Source organism: Corylus avellana, chromosome 9 (genome assembly GCF_965113065.1).
Source record: "Corylus avellana chromosome 9, dhCorAvel1.hap1.2, whole genome shotgun sequence".
In the NCBI taxonomy this organism is placed as follows: domain Eukaryota; kingdom Viridiplantae; phylum Streptophyta; class Magnoliopsida; order Fagales; family Betulaceae; genus Corylus; species Corylus avellana.
Genome location: NC_142498.1, coordinates 4,218,800 through 4,241,335, shown reverse-complemented (window position 1 = coordinate 4,241,335; position 22,536 = coordinate 4,218,800). Strand labels below are relative to the sequence as shown.

The 22,536-nt window shown below is 36.3% G+C and overlaps 2 protein-coding genes and 1 pseudogene across 2 annotated transcripts; 1 reads left to right on the top strand and 2 right to left on the bottom strand.

Moving 5' to 3' along the window:
- Nucleotides 1–7,038: 7,038 nt before the first annotated feature.
- LOC132190575 (histone deacetylase-like protein) lies at nt 7,039–7,687 on the bottom strand. The gene is made up of 2 exons (XM_059605610.2): nt 7,595–7,687; nt 7,039–7,453 (listed from the first exon to the last, which is right to left on the bottom strand). The coding sequence occupies exons 1-2, from the start codon at nt 7,684–7,686 to the stop codon at nt 7,108–7,110; spliced, it is 438 nt and encodes a 145-aa protein (XP_059461593.1). The 5' UTR covers nt 7,687; the 3' UTR covers nt 7,039–7,107.
- A 2,546-nt stretch (nt 7,688–10,233) lies between these two features.
- On the top strand, nt 10,234–15,595 carry DBP1 (DNA-binding protein phosphatase 1). The gene is made up of 4 exons (XM_059604738.2): nt 10,234–10,791; nt 12,011–12,217; nt 13,821–14,032; nt 14,727–15,595. Exons 1-4 carry the CDS (start codon nt 10,645–10,647, stop codon nt 15,289–15,291), a joined length of 1,131 nt encoding a protein of 376 aa, XP_059460721.2. The 5' UTR covers nt 10,234–10,644; the 3' UTR covers nt 15,292–15,595.
- A 4,325-nt stretch (nt 15,596–19,920) lies between these two features.
- On the bottom strand, nt 19,921–21,262 carry LOC148583602 (uncharacterized; annotated as a pseudogene).
- Nucleotides 21,263–22,536: the final 1,274 nt, after the last annotated feature.

Sequence of the window (22,536 nt, the reverse complement as noted above, 5' to 3'; positions counted from 1 at the left end):
TTGTCCTTGTCAAGTGTGGTACACATATGGCCCAACTAGATATTAAGTTCCATCAGATCTTGCACATAATTTTAAAATTATACTTTTCAGAGTTAACTTCACAAGCTATGGGCCATAGAAAGACAAAGAAGAAGCAACGAGAAGACTTTGGAAGACAAGGATTGACATATCAACCACTTGAAACTTGCAAATAGAGAGAATTTCACAAGAAATGCCTCTCAAGATGATTATTGCCAAGAAGTTCGTTATAGGAGGATTTGCATATATTCAAACATGTATTTATTGCCCAAGGTAGCAATTGTTAAGGATGTCCTAAGCGGTTTTTGTGTAAATTCTATAATAAACATGCAAATGCCAGAAGGTAAAATGTAAATATATAATAATTTACATTTAAGTTTAATGATGCTCTTTACACACATTTTATATCGGTTAACTTGGTGTGTTTTTAGTAACTTACCATGTCAGCCATTAAAAAAAAGACACTTAAAACACGCAACGCCAATCACTATGAAATGTGTATGATAAATAATGGCTGCCCCCTTATGAAGAGTAATGCTACGTACTTTTCATATCAATTTATTACATTTATTTTACACTGGCTGACGTGACATATTTTAAGTGACTTTTTATGATAGTTACTTAATCAAAAAATAAAAAAAAGTCCACTAAAAATACACATCAATCAGTGTGATAAATATGTGTGAAGGTATTACGCATAATTCAATGATCGCTCAACAACATTTAGACCTATAATTCAAAGTTATATGTGTCACCCATTTAAGAAAACTAGTAGCCGCAATCAATATAAGCTCAATTAAAAAGGAAAATCCTATCATATCTTGAGCTTAGTCATCAAAGAGTGAAGTTCAATGGACAAAGGAAAAGTCATTAAAAACAAAAGGACAATCACATGGTACCTAGCTAGGTAGATTGATACGCTAGTAACTTAGATGGGTTTTGTCCAAAGTGGCGGCCCATTCAAGATTAAGAGATGAGTTGGACTGATCAGAGGAATAGCCACAAGAGAATACAAACAACACAGGAGACCTAAAAAAACACCTACCTAGTTTTGAGTCTATGACACCTATAGGGGCAGTTTTTTGTGCTGTATTTCAATGAAACAATCAGTCGCCCCATGTTCTTTTTTTTTTTTTCAAATGCTCTATCAAAACTTTGGGTGCTGTCTGTCTTCTTGCTCTTGCAATGGAATTTATCCTCCCAACTTTTAGATTCCTTCCATCATTTCCTACCTAGCTACTCTCTGTCAAGATCCCACATAAAAGATTGCCTCATGATCCCGCTTTGCAGGGAATTTCCAAGAATTGTGTGAGCCTCTTTATTAGATTTTCTTTGGGTTTTGAGATGTGGGTGGAAAAAGGATTTGAGTTTTATGTTGTGTATTAAAAATGTGTAATAAGTTTGAATGGTTAATATAGTGTGTCAATATGATATATTATGATTCCATTGAAAAACTTCTCCCTCTCTAACATATTTATTGAGCCCACTTGCTTGAACAGGCGTTCCACTGCAAAAGATTCCCTGTAATTATGAGATACTGTCGATGTGATTCATCTTTCTAAACAGATACTCGCATTTGATTGCAATCCAGCCTATCGAATCCAAAGATACTCGCATTTGATTGCAATCCAGCCTATTGAATCCTAAAAGATCTTTCTCACATAAACTTATAATTTTTATTTTATTTATTTTATATTTTATTTTTATTTTTATGCAAGATGTGAAGGACTCCAACTTAGCTTAATTCAAGGGCACGCAACAATAGAAGTTCAACATGTGAAGGACTCCAAAGTGTAGAAGAAGGAGGATTCTCAAAGGAAGTATAGTCAACTTGCAACAGAGGTCTACTATTTATCTTTAATCTTATTTTTTACATTATATTTTGTTGTCTAGTGAAGTACTACTTCTTTTACCTATAGGTTTAGAAGTTAAGGAATAGTATAAATAGGGGACAAGTGTAAATAAAACAATTAGTTGAGAATTAATAAGAACTCGTGGTTTATTTCGATCCTCAATTAGATTATTGTGGTCTCTTTTACCCAAAATGAGCAAAAAAATATTGTTGATATAGGAAGTATGGCTTAGTCCAATACAAAGCATTCGCATTGGTTTGTATAAATTTTTATGCAAGATGCCTACCCAAAACCCACTTTATCTAGTTTGGCATGGGTTTTGAAAGACACCATACATCTAATTATCTATTATTTTTTTATATTATTTTTTTTACACTTTTTATCTTTCCCTTTTTCTTTTCTAAGGGTTGTATTTTTTCAACCGTATTTATTCTAAACAGAGGAGAGACAAAAATTGTTGGAGGGAAAGAAGAGAAAAAATATATATATATTAAAGAAAGAGAGAGAGAGAGAAATAGTAAATAAATTTTATAGATACGTGAACAATGCAGGCTAGTACACAAATGCATCTAAAATGCAAATGGCTAATGATGTGGGGGCACTTTTTACTCATTTGCTTAGCGATTTTGCATAAAAGTGCGGTATGTCTATTGAGCACTCACATCTAGCTCAATAAAATAAATCTTTTGACTATTTTGTTGAGCTATATGGTTAAAAACATTCTACATTCGGCTCAACAAAGTAACCAAATGCTTTTGTTGAGTAGCTACAGTGCTCAACAAAGCATATCTGATAATAATAATAAAAAAAATCTAATATTGTTCTTTTTCTTATTTGGGAATAGAGAAAGTAGATAAATAAATAATATTTTAAATAAAAAAATGAAAGTTGATAGCTAAAATATTGAGTCGAATGTAGGTGTTTTGAAAAAGTATATAGCTAAAATAAAAAAAATGTGATCATTTAGCTAAACATTGTTAAGGGGAATGTGAATGCTTCGAGTGCTTAAACTATAAAAGTACAGAAATGTTTCTTTATATTTCGGCGTCTATCTCCCATCTTTGTTGAGTTGGCATATTTCATCTACATTGATGCTTTTTCATTTCTAATTAATGGTGGATGTATATGCATGCAAGCTCGGGTGGTTTCAGAATAGATTGGTTTAAGCTTGCCAATTATATTCCTACTTGGCTTTTTGGGGCTTGTTTGTTGAACTCCAAATTTTAACTATGTTTGTGCAGAGCTTAATATTTTAAAAGCGTTAAAATATTAATTAAATGGTTTCTTTTTTTTATTAGCTTAAGATTTTAAGAAAGTAGTGATTTAAAATATTATTAAAGCTAACAAAAAAAAAACTATATGAATTCGAATTTTGAATTGAAAATTTATTCTCTATTTCAATATATATATATATATATATATATATATATATATATATATATATATATATATATATATATATTTTAAAAAAGGACATTTTTATAAATTGAGTTGAAAAAAACACCGAAACTCTTTCTATCCAATAATGTCGGACATTGCGACTATGTTTGCCAAGAGGCTGGACCGGGCCAACACTATAGTGGTTTTTTTTTTTGGTTTGACTAGGAATATGTGTTTTTTTTTTTTTTTTTTTAGTGAAAATGTTTTGTTGGGAAAAATGAAAAAAATATATTTTATATGAAAAAATTTGTTTTGTAATGATTTTTTTATTTAAATAATAATTAAAAAAAAATGGTTAATATGATATAAAAAGTAAGAACGTTGAGATTAATTTTGAAGTATTCCTATGGGAGATTTTTTTTTTTTTTTTTTTGGATTGAGGTCTTGGTCCGACCCAGCCTCTCGACAAACATAGCCTGCAATTGCTACATGTTATCATTGTGAATGGCCCGAATCATGAGCCAGACTATTGGGCTTAACCTTAACAAACCCGTAAAGTCCGGCCATGTACATTGGGAAGCTCTGTCGTCCACACAGGTTTTACATAAATATCACTGGGAATTCCAATGTACGACAACTACCTCCTTACATAGAGCCAACTTTGTACTACCAAACGTATAACAAAAGAGAGGGTATGGGGAGGGAGGAGGTGGAATAGGGTTAGAAATGTTACAAGCAAGAGATCTATTGAGCAAACCCACACGTTTGTGTGGACTTTCTCCACACGTCTGTATCTCCCATCGAATTGAGGTTTTTTTGTAATTTTTAAGATCCAGATTAATCTGAGTCTTAAGTGGTGACCAACCATTGTTTTATCTTAAAAGAAGATTATGTTTTCTTAGGTACTCAAGGTCCAGTTACGAGGTCCCTTACTTAGGCTCGTAACAAAGAAGTTAGCATCCTCAATTCGTATTTAATCACTTTCAACAAATGCCCCTCCTAAAAAAAATTAAAAATTAATATTGTCAAATGAGATAGATTTTTAGCAAATATGAGAGTTTTCATGGGATATACTTGTCTAAGTAAGTCTTGGGTAGTTTGCTTTCCTAATCAAATTGAGGTTTCCACATATGTATATGATCGAATTGAGGTCTATTGTAATCTTAAGGGGTGACCGACCATCATTTTATCTTTGAGAAAGTGATTAACATCTTCAATTCGTAGCTAATCACTTTCAACAAATGGCGCTCCTAAAAAAAAAAAAAAAATTGTCGAGGCTAGAGATTCCCAGCAAATGTGAGAGAGTTTGTATGGGATCCACTTGTTTAAGCAAGTTTTGGGTAGTTTGTTTTTCTGATTGAATTGGGTCTCCACACATGTATCTAATCGAATTGAGGTCTCTTGTAATTTTTAAGATCCAAATTGATATGAATCTTAAGGGGTGACTGCCATCGTTTTATCTTTGAGAAAGTGGTTAGCATCTTTAACCCGTATCTAATCACTTTCAACAAATGCCCCTCCTTAAAAAAAATAATAAAAAAATAAGGGATAAATGTAAAATTGGTCATTGTGGTTGACCAAAAGTACAAATCACTCCATGTGGTGTAAAAATAATTTATAGGTTCTTGTAGTTGGCCTAAATTACAAATTACTGCATGTAGTATAAAAAATAATTTATAGGTTCTCAAGGTATGCTAAAATAACAGTTTACTCTATGAAATCACTTTTGGTAAGGTACTTAACAAAATCGATCACTTTGCCAACTAAGATTACATATTAGCCCTTGTGCCACGTCATACTGCTATAATAAATTAACCTAATTTCTTATTTTCCTAAAATTTTACCCCGTGCATAACCCTCCCTCATCATCATCTTCCTCAGCCACTTCAGAAAATTCAATCGTCAAATTCTCGAAAAATGCTCCCAAATCGTGGTGAAGAATATAAAAATGAGGGAGGGTTACGCATAAAGTAAAATTTTGGGAATATAAGAGATTATATTAATTTATTGTAGTAGTATGACATGACAACGTAACGAATTCTGTTAAGTTACTTAATGAAAAATGATTTTAGGGAGTAAATTATTATTTTGGCCTACTCTATGGACTTATAAATTAGGGTTAAATGTCTTTCCAGTACTTGTGTTTTGCGCTAAAATTAAATAGCCACCTCCGTTTTCAAAAATGTCACAAATGATACCTATGGTAAGCCATTAAACCTACTTGGTACTTCCGTCATGATTTTGTTAGTTTTTTTAATGGAGCGCCACGTACCCTTTACACGTGGATTGATACATGTGATTTCAAGGCAACACGTAGCGTGGTACCTGTATTTTTGGGTGCCACGTCAGATTATACAATATTCAAAATAATATGTAGCCAAAAAAATAAGTAAATAAACAAAAAACTTGAAATCATCAATTAAAAAAAAAATAATAATAAAATTATGGGGAATTGGGTTGGGGGTGGATAGCCACCCCATTTTGGCCATAGGGCCACCCCCATTTTAGCTAGAGCGCCACCCTTAATGGGCAGCCAAGGGGTGGCCGAACTACTCCTAAGAGCTTTGGGGGGCCATCCTCGTTTGGCTTGGGGGTGGCTTCGGCCATCCCAGACCGGCCGGTCTAAGGGTGGCCAAACCACCCCCAATGGCCAAATGAAAAAAAAATTTAAGGGTTTGCTTTTGCGTTCGGCCATCCCCAAAGGTAAGCCTCTTAATTTTTTTTTTTTATTATTTTTTGTTTTTTTTATTTGGCCCTTGGGGTGACCGAACCACCCCCATGCCCACCCCTTATTTTGCATGTTGGGGGTGGCTGAACCACCTCCATTGGCCATGCCCCTTGGGGGTGGTTCGGCCACCCACTATGGCTAAAATGGGATGGCCAACCCAACTTCTCAGATTTATTTATTTATTTTTTTAATTGATGATTTCAGGTTTTTTTTTTTTTAGTTACATATTATTTTGAATATTTTTTAATATGATGTAGCACCAAAAAAACACAGGTACTACGCCACGTGTCACCTTGAAACCACATTTATCCGTCCATAAGGGGTATGTGGCGCTCCATCAAAAAAATTATTTGTTATACCACAGAAAGTGATTTATAATTTAGGCTAACCACATGGATGAATTTTGCATTTATCCCAAAAATTAATATTATGGAGGATATAGATTCCCAACAAATGTAAGAAATTTTATGAAATTCACCTACCTAAGCATGTCTTGAGTCATGCTTAAGTTTGCTATGATGCTATCCGAATTACTAGTAATTTGGAAAACAAATTGATGAAGATAGTACATGATAATAAAGTCATTTAGTACCCATGGGGTAGCTCATGAAGCGGAGGTCATTACCTTGAATCTCCCTTCTCCCTTCTATTGTGTGCACATGTAAAAAAAAAAAAAAAAAAAAAAATAATAATAATAAAGTCACTTAAATGCTGAACAATTGTATCAATGATTAATAATCATGATTTGTGGGCCAGCCTGCCCAAATCTGCAACTTGCAAAGTTAGGGCTAACCTTGGGCAAGCCCATAGAGCATTATAATGCTCATTGGGCAAGCCCATATATGCTCCGGCGGCCTTCCAACTGAAAACTCCCAACTTTGTACTACATGTACTTTGAGTACTACTTCTTTAAGCAGTAGTACAAATAATAGCATCTACCTTCGTGCAACAAAGTATCCCACAAGTTTAACCACCAAATTCGGAATGGATTGATGAAGTTCATTACATTTCAACTATGAATGAAAAAGAAAAAAGAAAAAAGAAAAAAAAAAAGAGACGTTGATGTTATTGGTCAATTCAATATGAACTTGCAATTGTCTGTACAAATATATATTGTTGTAAAACTGTTTACAAAGAAAAACAGTTGGTGCTGGTTCTGAGTGCTGCCACTTTAACAGCCGGGGCATTCTTAGAATTTAAACCAACCGACTCCCATCTCCGGCGAGCCGACGGTCTTGGAAGGTTCTCCGGTACGATGGTCTCCAACGAATTAAGCCGCCAAGCGGGGCACGTTCTCTTGTCGCTCCACTTCGCCGTTGATTGATCTACTGCCGCCGCCGCCACGGACACGTATTCCTGGGCAATGGCGGCATGGGTTTGGCCAATCACAAAGTCCCCCATTTCTGATCCAATTACTATCATGCATGCCATGCCTAGAACACATCCCTTTCTCAACAACCCTTCATTCTTCTTCCTGCAAACAAATACACGTAATGATGTTTAGCAGACTGTTATAAGATTGTCATATAGTATTATGATCACGACGTCGTGGCAGTCGATTTTAATTATACGACAGTCGTATAAAATGTGACGGGTAAGGGCCGGTTTAACTTACCATGCAAGTTGAGGTGTTTTCGGAGTAACAGAAGGGTTTGAAGGAGGCGTTGGACAGGAGATATTGAGGCAGCAACTGCTTGTAAAAGCCATGTCTCTCTGTGAACAAATTATGAAGGGGGAGAGATCGGAGAGAGGGAGATTATATAGAGAGGGGTTGAGTGGTTGGTCTGCTGACAAGGACGGCAACGGTGGTTGGCCGGCCATTTGTATTTGGACACGTGCGTTGGACCCTCAATCAAAGAGACAACATTTGCTTGCCGTCTTCCACGACCTTGGGAACGCGTGTTGGAAACACTCTTCTCTGGAGGCTTCATTACACCAAAAAACAAAACTCATATGTTGAATTTTCGTCTTTTCGTGCCTCAATCAACTATTGTCCTTCTCTCTAGACAGTGCATTTTATGGTTAAAAATATAATTTAATTTTAAAAATCTTATTGAGGAAATATCTTAAAAAATAATAGTAAAAGATAAGAATAATAATTTAAAAAAGAAAAAAAAAGGTGTAATATATTAGGCCAATATATTTTGCTAAGATGCATCTAGAATTATAGAACAAACAAAAATGTAGATTAATTACTACATAACCAATAATACCTTTACAACTTATTAGGCCTCTACAATTGGTTACGGTTAGCAGTTATTAGCTCTAACGGTTAACTGCAACTACCTAAGGCAGTTATTAGATTTTAATAGCTGCAACGACTCCGCTGTAGTGGTTAGAGGTTATTTTATAACCCACGGTTAACAGTTTTTTTTTTTTTTTTGACATGTCTACACAATCAAAGGGGGATGGGCGATTCGAATTAGTGACCTTAACTTCATTAGGCGGTTAACGGTTATTAAAACCAATAAGCGGCGGTTGATAACCACTTTTTATATATGGGCTTTTGAGCTTATTGATAGTGTTTTAACCCTTCCTTGAGCCCCCCCCCCCCCCCCCCCCCCCCCCCCCCCTTTTTTTTTTTTTTTTTTTTTTTTTGCTTATTTTAAATAATTTTGATTTTTTAAAATAGGAAAATGTATTCTCCTAGTGTCCTCCTAATCCTATATGGATAATATTTTCTAAAAAAAAAGTAAGAAATAATGGAAGGGACAAAATTTTTTCTCAAAATTGGGTTGTAGGAATTTTCTTCAACCTAGTCTATATTTTTTTTAATAACATGTGAGATGCACATGCATTTTTAATAAATTTATTCCAACCTTGTCCCTGCTATTAAAAAAACATGTGCATCTTACATGTTCAAGGAACACATGTCATTTTTATAGACTAAGTTGAAAGAAATTCCTCCAATCCAGTTTGGAGGAAAATTTTGTGCTAATGGAAGTTTCTTTTTTGTTTTTTTAGAAAATACTATCTATATAAAATTAAGAGGACACCAACCGAATACTAGGAGAGCACTTTAAAATAATAAGGTTGTGCATAACACCAAAACGACGTCATTTTGTACGTTATTATTATTATTATTTTTATATATAAAAATGTATAATATATATAAGGATAGACGGTTTGCGGTTATTAATAGTCTATATTTAAAACCGCTAATCATCCTGTCTTAGGTAATTAGGAGTTATTTCCAACGGTTGGCGGTGGATTTTGATGACTAGTGAGCGGTAGTGAAAATCAAATTGAGAGAGAGTGGGTGTAAAAAGGAGAAGCTCAAACTTAAAAAATGGTTTAAGATTTTGAAAATAATAAACTATTTTATGAAAATTAAAAAAGGTTTTATTGGTCAACCCAATATGTTATCATTTTGAGCACAACAATTTTTCGGTCGAACCAAACAGATGAAAATAGGGGAGACGTTTTCTATAATACATTTAATGTCAAAACAAACAAAGCCTTAACATATTTCAATTTTTAACTTAAACACTTACCAAAATGGAACCCAATACTTTTTTAGATCTTAAAATCATATATGAATGAATTTGTACTAAAGTAGACATCAAAAGTATCTAACTAATCAATTTTGTAGAATTAAAGCTAGAGATTTCGACAACCTTTGGTGGCGTCAACCGGTGACCGCTGTTAGATTCTAGTAGTGGTTCAATGAACTCAACAGTGGTTTGACGAACTCTGATAGTGGTCCACTAGCTTCTGGTGGTGGTTTGGTGAACTCTAGAGACTTATGACAGTGGTTCAACAAACTCTAAGGAGAAGTTTAAACTTAAAAAATGTATTTTAATTATTTTTTAGGTCAGCCGAAAAATATTTTTGGTTTGACCATAATTTTCGATCATATCAAACAGAAATAATATTTTCTAAAAAACATTTTATGCAGCCTAATTCACACACACATCACATTTGTATTTTACAATTATTTAATAATGTTAATATGACGGTCTCAATTAACTTTTGATTAGTTGATACTCACAGTCTCGACCAACCTTTTAAGCTAAAAATTTGAACTTACTTTTTAAATTTAATCATCTCTCATGACGTAGGCAGAGAAAAAGTGCCACATCATTATTTGGAAGATTCCATGCAGATATTCGCCATAAATCAATCTAATAAATATCTCGAAAAAGAAAGGGCCGACTTTACTTCGTATACGACCATAAAAAGAAAAAGTGACGTCACCAGATCCAAAACGGTGTCGTTGTGTAGCTTCCTTATAAAATGATCCAAATCAGTTCCCCCCTGGTGTGATTCGCCCGCTCCAAATCTATCCCTCGCTCGCTGTATATCACTCGCTCGTCGCTACGGCGTCGTTGCTTCTGTAACCCCATTAAACCCTATTTCTCCGTTTTGTTCACTCTGCCTCTTTCTTCATCACGCTCTTGCAAATCCCTAACCTCCCCCTTCACCAGAACCTGAAACAAAGCTTCGTTTTTTAGGGGTGAAAATTGTACTAATTCCAATCAATTCCCGCTGAGTCGGCTCACTGACGACTCGCCCTGTGATTCAATTTCAAATCCCAGGAACCCTAATCTCCTCACTCTCACTCCCAAAAGACTCGAACTTTATCAAGCTCTTACCGGTTTTGAATTTCATAGTGGAGCTAACGAACTGGTTGAGAACAATGGGGGAAAATGATGGTTGAGAACAATGGAGGAAAGTGAAGACTATTTCAATGGAAGAGAGAATGGGAGCTCAAGCCAGGGTCAGGGTCTGGCTCGGCCTCCGAACCCTCTAGCCACAGCGTGTCGGCCGAGCCCGCCGTGTAACAAGTCGCTTCTTCGTCACCCTTCTCTCGTGAGTTTCCTTCAAAGCTAGTGTCTTCATTGTCAGAATCGGATTTTTTTTTTTGCTGTGTCTTCCTTATAGTTTAATTGTTATTAGCTCGCTCAATGTGCAATTTTTTTGGGGGTTTGTTCTGGTCTAATTTTATTCAATGCTTCTACTGAAATTGTAATTTTTAGCACGATATTATGGTCATTAATTTGGATTTCTTAGCTATATTTTCATTTTTTTTTGGGTGGTTTTTGATGAACAATTCAAACATTTTCTGAAAGTGGCAATTCTCTAGTCTCGTGACAATCATCCTAAAAAAATTGAAGTGGGTGTATTTCATGAACTTGTGGAGATTTTTCATCCCATCAATTAAGTGTGTGTGTGTGCGCGTGCTTGTGTTTTCTTTCTTCTGATGGCACATTTGAAATGGTGGATATGTACATTAAATGTTGGTGCAAAGATATGTTGGGGAACATTCAAATTCATGGGACAACCAAGGAAGGCTAACATGATGGCGGTTTTGAATCTTTATGTCTTATAATTTTGTGATATGCCCCTTGAATTTTTTCATCATATACTCTATAACTCTTATTTTTTTGTTCATCAGAAAATTTCAGTCTTTTGAATTTTGATTCTCTCTCTCATCCTCTTCCCCTATGTGATTACTGTAATTCTTTGACTCTTAAGGCTTCAAAATAACTATATTTTTCTTTTCCTTAAATCAAGTGTAGCCCTATTCTCTCTCTTTTTTCTTTTTTTGATGAGTAAATGCTTATGTTATGGGTAGAATAGTGTAGCCCTATTCTCATACCACACTTATGATTAGTTATGGTTTCCACACACACACACACACACACACACACACACACACACATATATATATATATATAGAAATCAAAAAAGGGTAAGGGGGACAACAACTAGAGGTTGAAACTCCTTACTTAGGCTTTACCATAGGGGCACTTTACCCATTGGGGTATCAACCAAGAGGGGCATAGACGAGACTGCAATGCAGGTCATCCCTTTATCATATCTTGCCCATGAAAACTTGAATCTGTGTCCTCCCCTCACCAAAGCACTTGAGAGTAAGCCCTTTTCCTCTAAGCCAACCCCTTGTGGTAGTTGCCATAAGAAATATTGTGCAGGAGATATGTCTCCTGCTAACAAACTATTTTATCTTTTTTCATGAATTTTCTTGTTGGTCTAGGTGTGATATAAGGTTTTGATTGGTATTTTGCAGATTAAGACCAAGACCTCAGGTGTCTCTGTTGAACCAGGGCCTGACCTAGAGGATCGTGAGTCTGAGTTTATTCCAATTGTCCGCTCTGGAGCATGCGTTGACATTGGGCTTCGTCCAAAAATGGAAGATGTATACGTTTGCGTTGACGACTTCACGCAAAAGTATGAGCTCAAGAATATGACTGATGGGCCTAGTGCCTTCTATGGGGTAATTCTCTTTGCTCATTACTATTAATGAATGTGCATGATACTGTATGCCACACTTCACTCGTGTATTTTCACCTTAATGTATATGATCCTTGTAGAGTGGTTATATGCCCCATTTCTACAAGTTAACAATTAAATTATCTGTGTTTTTCTGATAATACTTCTTTTGATTTATTTATCTTTTGATTTGTATTTCTTGAGCAATTGCATCTCATATGATAATGTTAGTCACATTTAATAAAACTGTAATGTACTTAAAAGAACCGTGGAGGCATCATGACACAAGCATTTTACTAGTTTATTCAAGTGATAATAAGAGCAAAGTGTATGTTAATTTGGATTTTCTTTTGCCCTTTTTTGCGTCATTGAGCAAAGATGAGGAGGGTATATAAGTTAGTTTTTGGTGCACATGCATATATTTGTAAAATCAAATGCATCAGCTGAAAATGGTATTGCTAGTTTTTCTCCCCATTCCAATTTCTTTGTTCATCGTCTTTCCTCATCTTTCCTTTCTTTCGTGAAGTGTCATACCTAGAGGGAAAAATAGAAAAGAAAACTCATGTTGTCAAAAGAAATGCCTTGCCAAAGAAAATGAAAAGGTTCAAACGTCTTGGCAAATAGAGGATTGTGTCTTCATTGCGTTTCCGATTGCTAGGTGCTAGAGTTTAATCTTCTTTCATTGCAATAGTGTAGATTTGGTTTTCCTTTTTGTATTTAATTTATGGTGTTTATAGTTTTGCCATGAGAGGAATCTTTTAAGCTCTTTGCAACTTAAGATTTTCCAAAAGAGAGCAGTAGAGTAATTGAGCAAAACTTCTTTTGGATCATATTTCAACAAAGCCTCAATTCCAAATGGTCTTTTTCTTTTTAAAAAAATAAGGGTTTTTTTTTTTTAAAAAAAAAAATTATACAAGGTTGTTCTTTTAAGATATTATTATTTTTGTACGCCTATATGAAATGAAAAAACCAGAGAGTGTAAATCAAGTCATAGTGGTAGGAACAGATTTTCCTTCGTTTGAATCTAGTTTTATTTTTTTATAATTTGAATGTATAATTGTTTTTAGAAAAGTTTTGTCTTTTCCTATTTGTAATGTGTATTTAAGATGTAATTTTCTGTGTTATGTATTTGATTTCTAAAAACACGGCTTTGGCAATTTAAGATTTCTTACAAAGAATTTAAGACAAAAACCCATGCTTAGATTTGATCTCTTGCATAGATTTCTCGGGATGCCCCTTTCTTTTCTTGCCATTTAAAAAATTACTTATCACAAAAAAAAAAAAATACTGAAGTAAAAGAATCCTAGAGCCTCTTTTGGAAAAGTCAAATTTTAATAAACAATATTAAAGTTAATTTCTTTTAATATTATTTATTAATATGCAAAGTCAAATAAAAAAAAAATTTTTCATTTTTTTTTGCAATGGCTGGAGAAATTCAATGGAGATGCCTGCGTATTAGTTCCTTATTTACTAGTTAGGTTTTGTGGTATATTTTAATGCAGATTTCGGGAGTTATGTTAAAATTGGAATTGTCATCTATTTTTCTTGATTTTGTTTGATTATCTAGTATTTCTTTATTCAATGGTAGTATAATATTGGCTGTTCAGGTGTTTGATGGACATGGAGGAAAGCATGCTGCTGACTTTGCTTGCTATCATTTGCCAAAGTTCATTGTTGAGGATGAAAACTTCCCGAAGGATATTGAAAGAGTTATTGCTTCAGCTTTTTTACAAACTGACACTGCCTTTGCGGATGCTTGCTCTTTGGATGCGGCCCTTGCGTCTGGCACTACTGCTTTAGCGGCTCTCGTCATTGGAGGGTTAGGGGTTTTCTACCCACCAAATATAAATACAAATTTTGCTCTTTTTCATAATAATTTATATTATCTTTGATTTTATTCTTTCATGGGGTGAGTAATACTCTTACCGATGGAAAGGCATTGTTAATACTGAGTCTGATACTCCCTTGCACACGGTAGCTTGCTTTCCTGAAGCCCATTTTCTGTGATTCAGGAGCACCGAGTGTCATTATGCTCCAGATAATTATATTTCTGGATCCTCAGTGTCATTGTGTACATGGAATTTGGTGTGTTACATGTGACAAATCTTCTGTTGTCCAAAGCAAGCTCTGACAGACTATTGAAACCTCCTGTTATGTTTGTCCTGATGATAAACAGAGGTTATCTGTATTGGAGCAAAATAAGCCTTAAGGTGTCTTGGATCTTGTATGCGTCTTCTGGTCCAACATTTATGCAACCCCTTACAAATTTTGTTCATATAAAGTAGTTTTCTTAAAGTTATGGTGGATTGAAGGCAGGAACATGTTATATGTTGATCTTTTTGGGCTTTCTTTATGGTGAAAAGGTTTTATTTGTTAAAAATTCACTGATGCTCTTCATCATGAGTCCAAAATCACATACTTCTAGGGATATTTTGGCATGCTATAGGAGTTGGTCTGAGATCTAAAATCTTGTTTTTTTGTTGCATCAATTAGATTGTAGTTTCTGATGGCAGGTTGTTGGTGGTGGCAAATGCTGGAGATTGTCGAGCAGTGCTGTGCCGCCGTGGCAAAGCAATTGAAATGTCAAGGGATCACAAACCAATCTGCAGCAAAGAAAGGAAGCGGATTGAGGCTTCTGGAGGTCATGTATCTGATGGTTACCTTAATGGACAGCTTAATGTTGCTCGTGCTTTGGGAAACTGGCACATGGAAGGAATGAAAGATAGGGATGGTGGGCCACTCAGCGCAGAGCCTGAGCTTATGTCTAGAAAACTAACGGAGGAGGACGAATTCCTTATCATAGGCTGTGATGGGATCTGGGATGTGTTTCGGAGCCAAAATGCTGTAGATTTTGCTCGGCGCAGGCTTCAGGAGCACAATGACCCAGGCTTGTGTTGTAAGGATCTGGTTGATGAGGCTTTGAAGAGGAAGAGTGGGGATAATTTAGCTGTTGTTGTTGTCTGTTTTCAACCCCGGCCTCCCCCTAACTTGGTTAACCCGCGCCCCCGAGTGCATAGGAGCTTTTCTGCAGAAGGTTTGAGGGAGTTGCAAAGCTTCTTAGATAGCTTGGCAAATTGACATGTTACGGATTTTTTTGTTTTAAAATTTATTGTAGTTTTAGATGTTGGGAGAGAATCTCGAGTTCCAACTGTAACATATGCGGCAGCAAGTCAATAGCATGATTTGTTGTTTTCTTTGAAGTTTGTTCATCGTCTGTCTGCATTTAGTCTGGCATTCCACAATTTGGAATTGTTTATTCCATGTGATGTCTTGGAGTTCAGTTTTGCATGCAGTTATTCGAATCATTAGTCTTCATATCTTGTATATGGGATCCGTCTTGTGATGATAACTAACTCTTCTGGTTTGGGAAGCTTGTCTTCAATGATTTTCTGACTCAAGGGCTAGAAGCTTTTTACCTCCGGCTTTTTTAATGGCCTCTGTGGTCATAATGGTTACCTTTGAAACTTTATTCATTTCATTTTTTCCAGGCACCATTGCAGAAACCCTTTCCCCACTCCCTCCACAATAAATAAAATAAAAAGATTGATAATCTTCCTACAAGTCCTCTTCCGACTTTTCACTGGGAGAGAAACTGAGATGGGGTGTTTTTCTTGCTCTGGGTTAGGGTTCCGTCTTCTCTTGGTTTTAGGATTGAGGTGAAGAGTTAGAGACTCCTTCAGAATCCTTAGTCTTTGGCTGCAAAGATCTTGAAGGCAAAATCTTTTTTTTTTTTTTTTTACATAAATTTTAGGGGAAACTTCACTTACCCCTCCCATACTTTCGCACTTTTTGCAGACACCTCCCCATTGTTCAAAACCTCACTTACGTGTATCAAAGTTTGAGTTTCGTTCACTTTGGCCCTTCAGTTAGGATTTTCTGTGAAATCCTAACGGAAGCGGTCGCACGTGCGAAAGAATTATGGGAAGCCCCGTTTTACCCCTGAAGTCTCTTCTTTCTTGCCATGCTTCTACACCATTTAAATCGAAATCATCTTCTTTTTTTGTTCCACTTTTCTTCCACATTTTTCTTCTTCTTCGGGGCAGGCCCGCGTTTCTTGTTCTTCTTCTTCGTGCTGACCATTTCATCATTCAGCTTGGTTATACCCATTTGATACCCATTATGGATCAAACCGAGAGTGAAGTCAGTGAAGTGATCGACGCACGAACAGGAACCAACAATCCAACGTGCAAATGTGAGAGAAGATCACGCATCTTAACAGCATTCATGCTACCGAATTTCGGTAAAAGGTTTTATACATGTGCAAATTACGTGGTAAGATTTATTTTGGCATTTTTATTCTGTTGGGGATGGTTACGGTTTTTAGCTGCGTATTTGGTGCAATTTTTTTGCTTAGAAAAAAATTTGAGCGGAGTATTTTGCTGAAATTTGTTTGGTTTGGTTGGCTGAGTATTTGAGCTGGGAATTTGGTGAAATTTTTTTGCTTGGCTTGGTATTTGATTCATGAAATTGGTGAAATTTTTTTGCTTCGCTGGGTATTTGAGCTAGGAATTTGTTGAAATTTGTTTGGTTTGGTTGGCTGGGTATTTGAGCTGGGAATTTGGTGAAATTTTTTTGCTTGGTTGGGTAAATGAGATGGGTATTTGCTGAAATTTTTGTTGGTTAGCTGGGTAAATGAGCTGGGTATTTGCTGAAATTTGTTTGGTTGGCTGGGTAAATGAGCTGGAAATTTGCTGAAATTTTTTTCGTTGGCTGGGTAAATGAGCTGGGTATTTGCTGAAACTTTGTTCGTTGGCTGGGTAAATAAGCTGGGTATTTGCTGAAATTTTTTTGGTTGGCTAGGTAAATGAGCTGGAAATTTGCTGAAATTTTTTTGGTTGGCTGGGTAAATGAGCTGGGTATTTGCTGAAATTTTTTTGCTTGGCTGGGTATTTTAACTGGAAATTTGCTGAATTTTTTTTCGATTGGCTGGGTATTTGATTAATGAAATTGGTTGTGATATATTTTGATTCATTTTGAGGTTTAGTTTGTGATATATTTTGATTGAAGCTAACTGAGTATGGTTTAAGGTTTATTTTGTTCATGAAATTGGTTGTGATATATTTTGATTCATTTTGAGGTTTAGTTTGTGATATATTTTGATTGAAGTTAGCTGAGTATGGTTTAAGGTTTAGTTTGTTCATGAAATTGGTTGTGATATATTTTGATTCATTTTGAAACTCTAGGAAGGATTTGGAATGAAGTATTTTTGGTTGACGTCAGATACACTATTTTTGTCCAGAAATAGTGTTGGTGGCTTATGGTACATAATTGTTGTGTGAGAGTTCTTATTTTATGTTGATATGATTGTGTAGAATGTTGACAACCGTGGATGTGGGTTTTTCAAATGGGTAGATATGGATATTTGTCAACATGGTAAGCGAGTGGTTTCAAAACTGTTTGACTGGCACGAGAATTTGAAGACTGAACGTGCGCAGATTGGAACAACAATCTCGAACGAAATTTTGAAATGCAAGATTGAAGTTGCTGAATATAAGGCCAAAATGGAGGTTGCATCTGTTAATTTTGAAATGCAATTACAAGCGCAGAAGAACAAATTTCATACAAAGGAGATGAAGTACCGGTTTGCCTTAGCATGTTCATTTATCCTCTTTGCTGTATTGATGTTTTATCCCGTGTCTAATAGATATTCCTCAAGGTTGATGTTGCCCTGAGCATGTAATGAAATGTGTAATGCAAACCCTATGATGTAATGTATTTTGTTGTCGACTTTTTTGTGTGAGACAAGTAATTTACATAGTATTGTTTTGTGCGATACAAGTAATTTACCTACCGTTGTTGTGTAAGAAAAATAATTGACCTACTATATTGTGTAACACTTGTAAAATATTGTAATGCTTGTAAAATTGTTTTGTAAAATGTTAACATCCAAAATAATTATCATCCAAGAATTCACCACATTGGCAAACAACATGAACACCAAATATTACAACACGTATGCATGTCACAAAATAATTATATAACATTCATTAACCTGTCTTCATGTCACAAAATAATTACATAAGATTCATTACCCTATCTTCATGTCACAAAATAATTACATAACATACATTAATAACATTAGAAAGCCACCACATTGGCTAATATGGTGAAGACAAAATATTAGAATTACATCTATCTGGTTTCATGTCACAAAATAATTACATTCATTAACTCACAACCTACATCCAACTCAGAAACATTTATGGTTGCCACATTTTTTGCTTCCCTTTCCCCTTTCCTTTGTCCTTTTTTGCAATTTGTGTACCTCTAGGTGGAATTGTTTCACTTGGGGCCACTTTGGATTTGGGTATGTCAAAATCAGAGGGGGCAACCCTAAAGGTAATACCACCTGCCCGTGGAAGTCCCCAAGCACATAGTGATCCACCTCTTGGAATTTTCGGTGGTCCAGTAGGCTCACCCGTGATATCGATCACTAGCTTGCCCTTGCGGTTAGGGTCCCTAACACTACCAGCGTCTACCCTCAAATCACCAGCAGCTCTTGATCTTGTGGCTAACCGCAATAATTCCCTTATGGTTCTAACTGCAGGACCCGTCTGTAGATTTTAAACAAAATAATATATTAGATAATAAATCCAAAATCAGACACAACAAATTCTTTAATAACGCCTTTAATAAATTCAAAATCAACATATACACTAAATAATTCAAGCCTTACATTGGATTGGCTATTATGATGCTCAGGTGGGGCACGTCTTTAGGATGCGCGAAGTTGAGTTGGTGCAGTTGGTTGTGCACTTGGTTGGGGAGTAGTATGAACAACCTACATATTTTTTAAAAAAGATTATGTCACATGCACATTTTTGTTATCAGTACAAAATGAGACACAACAACAGCTTCAATAATTTCACAAACAGCATATACACTAAATACTTCAATCCTTTCATTCACAATCCAAAATGAGACACAACAACAGCTTCAATAATTTCACAAACAGCACATACACTAAATACTTCAATCCTTACATTCACAATCCAAAATGAGACACAACAATAGCTTCAATAATTTCACAAACAGCATATACACTAAATACTTCAAGCCTTACATTCACAACCCAAAATGAGACACAACAATAGCTTTAATAATTTCACAAACAACACATACACTAAATACTTCAAGCCTTACATTCACAATCCAAAACGAGACACAACAATAGCTTCAATAATTTCACAAACAGCACATACACTAAATACTTCAAGTCTTACATTAGATTGGCTATTACGACGCTCAGGTGGGGCACGTCTTTGGAATGTGCGAAGTTGAGTTGGAGTAGTTGGTTGTGCACTTGGTTGGGGAGTAGTATGAACAACCTACATATTTTTGAAAAAAGATTATGTCACATTTTGTTTTTACTATCAATTTAAAATCCGAACCGACAATAAACAAACAGGACTTACATCATGGCTAGTACCAACATCGGTTGCTTGACCTCCTCTTTGCCTTTTAGTTCCAGTACTGGTTAATGTACCTCCCCTTTGTCTTTTGCTTCCACTTCCTGATGCGACAGTAGATGGCTCATCCAACTACAAAATAACATAAAAAATGATTGCCCATGAATGACTAAAATTATGAAATAACCATTAGTAAGACAATTTCATAAAGATCATAACAGGAGGGTATGCAGTTAAAAATTACCATATCAAGATTCCAATCAACTCCTGCAGTGGATCTGTAGTACTCTCATACTTGTTATCTTCTATCATCTTGCCTCAGCCTTGTAGTGCATGTTCTCTTGTTATGACCCCATTTCTTACAGTGCCCACACTGGTTTTTGGTTCCCCCCCTCCTGATGGCGTTTGGATTTTTTAGCTCCTCAGCCCCTCTCACTCTTACCTTCCTAAGTCTCCCAGGAGCTATCCTTGCCTTTGGTGGTTCAATAATCGGTTGATTGCTCCTAGGCCATTGCTCTTCACTGGGCACAGGATATATGATGGGTTGATATGTTTTCAAGTACTTGTCTTTACTGTAGTAGTCACTGAGAGAATCTATTGGATTGCCACCATGGTATAAGATGGCTGATATGGCATGACTGCATGGTATCCTAGTGACGTCCCATTTCCTACACCACATGTTCTACCCTCCACACTGACTGCAACTCGTTTGCCCTCACATTCGACCTCAAAAATGCCATCGCCGGCATAGGTGCACCAACAATGACTGGCACCATCCTCTTCCTTCTCTAACTTGGCCATTATTTTTGGCCCTAAACTACCTTCCTCCATTGCAGCAATCAACTCCCTTTTCCTTACATACCTCCTCATTAATTTATTCTTAATCCCTTCCAACATTGACATTATTGTCAATTGACGGTACTTCAGGATCCATGAGTTGAAACACTCAGCACAATTGTTGTGTACCAGGCCAAACTTGGCCATGGTGTTGAACCATCCCCTACACCAAGTACTGGGATCAATTTTTGCCAAGTAATCATAAGCAGGCTCACTTACTTTTTTCATCTCTTCTATCGCATAATGGAAATCTGTCTGGGTATAAGATGATGCAGCAGTCCAAAGCATGTCCTTTAGCAATATCCCCTTGTGACCGGCACTTCTAAAATTGGCATACAGGTGTTTCACACATGTACGGTGCTCAGCTGTGGGACAAACCTGTTCGAGGCTTGGTACTAGGCCCTTCACATATGGTAAGATAAAATAGGTCAGACATTATTCATACAAGTAAGTTAAATGTTAGACATTATGCACACAAGTATGCTTACCTTTTGTCAATCAGATATAAAAGTCCACCCTTGTGCTGGTGCTGGGCCAAGATCAGATATAAGTGCCTCCAAAAACCAAGTCCAATTGTCCTTGGTCTCTGCTTCTACAACCGCAATGGACAATGGATACATACTATTGTTGGCATCCCTCCCAACAGCAGCCATTAACTGGCCCTTGTACCTACCCTTCAGGAAGCATGCATCTACACCTATCACAGGTCTAGACCCTTGTAAGAAACCTGTCTTCATTGCTGTGAATGATACATATAACCTCTGAAACCTACATGGGACCTTGGGCATTGGTCTCTCAACCATAAGAATTAAACAGCTACCCACCTTGGTCTTCCTAACCATTGCACAGTAGTCCCATAACCGATGGTATTGCTCATCCAACTTCCCATAAATTTTTTGTTGCGCCTTCTTCCTTGCCCTATACAATGAGCTAACATAGGCATCTACATTCCACTTAGCTTTGACATGTTTCTGCAAAACGTCTATAGGCAGGTTTGACTGGTTTCTAAATGAGTCTATGCACCATTCAGCTATCCAAGCTGAATTAATCATGTGATTCTTGTATCTTCTAGTGCATGAGTGTCTTGGATACATTGACACCAAGAGAAATGTGGACTCATTCCTCAACTTCTTCTCATAAACCCTATACTTACATTTCTTGTCTTTACAATGAGCTATAACCTTCTTGGTTTCATTTCTCGGGAACTCTAAATCCTTCCCCTTCAAAATATTTGCTTGCTTCACCGCTTTTCTAAACTGCACTGCATCACTAAACACATGACCTATTTGCAACACTGGATTTTGCATCTCTTCTTTGGTAAATGGAATTCTTTTGGTGACATCACTACGACTTGATGTTTCTTCATTGTCACTAGCATTGGGAGCGGGCGACCTAAGTATGTCACTCGGACAAAGATCTTCACTATCATCTTCATCATCTTCCCCCCTATTTCTTCCACATGTCCACCCCCAGCTTCCTCACCATCCTCTTCCTCACCCCCATCTATTTCCTCACCCCCATCTACCTCATCCCTAAACCCCGCTTCATCATCAACAACACCTGAACCCCCCACCCTTTCTGACTCTACATGCTCCTCCCCATCTGATGACTCAACATCCGTATCTACACTAAGAACCTCATCCCAGAAAGCGTCCTTCTTATATACAACAGTCCTCTCATATTCTTCATCCTCTTCTGCATTGTCATCTACCGCATCTACATCAACAGCATCAAACGAAACCAAATACAACTCAACTAGCCCATGCCCTAAATGGTGTGAAACCATTTCATTTACATCATGATCAGATGATATCAGCCTTAATCCTTCATCTAAAGACGTATCAGGTATCTTGTAGTGAATGAGGTCACCAAACCTATACCCATAATCCTTACATATTTCCTCAATATCTAAGAAAGACATCTTATGTACATCATGAACCGAATGATTATGAACAAACCCACCCACATACGTACACCTCTTTGCCCTATTGAAATAACCATTGTAATGGAGCTCAAACAGCAATATGTCACTAGCCATTATGCGGCTTGCCATATTGAGACAGGATGCAAAAAGCAT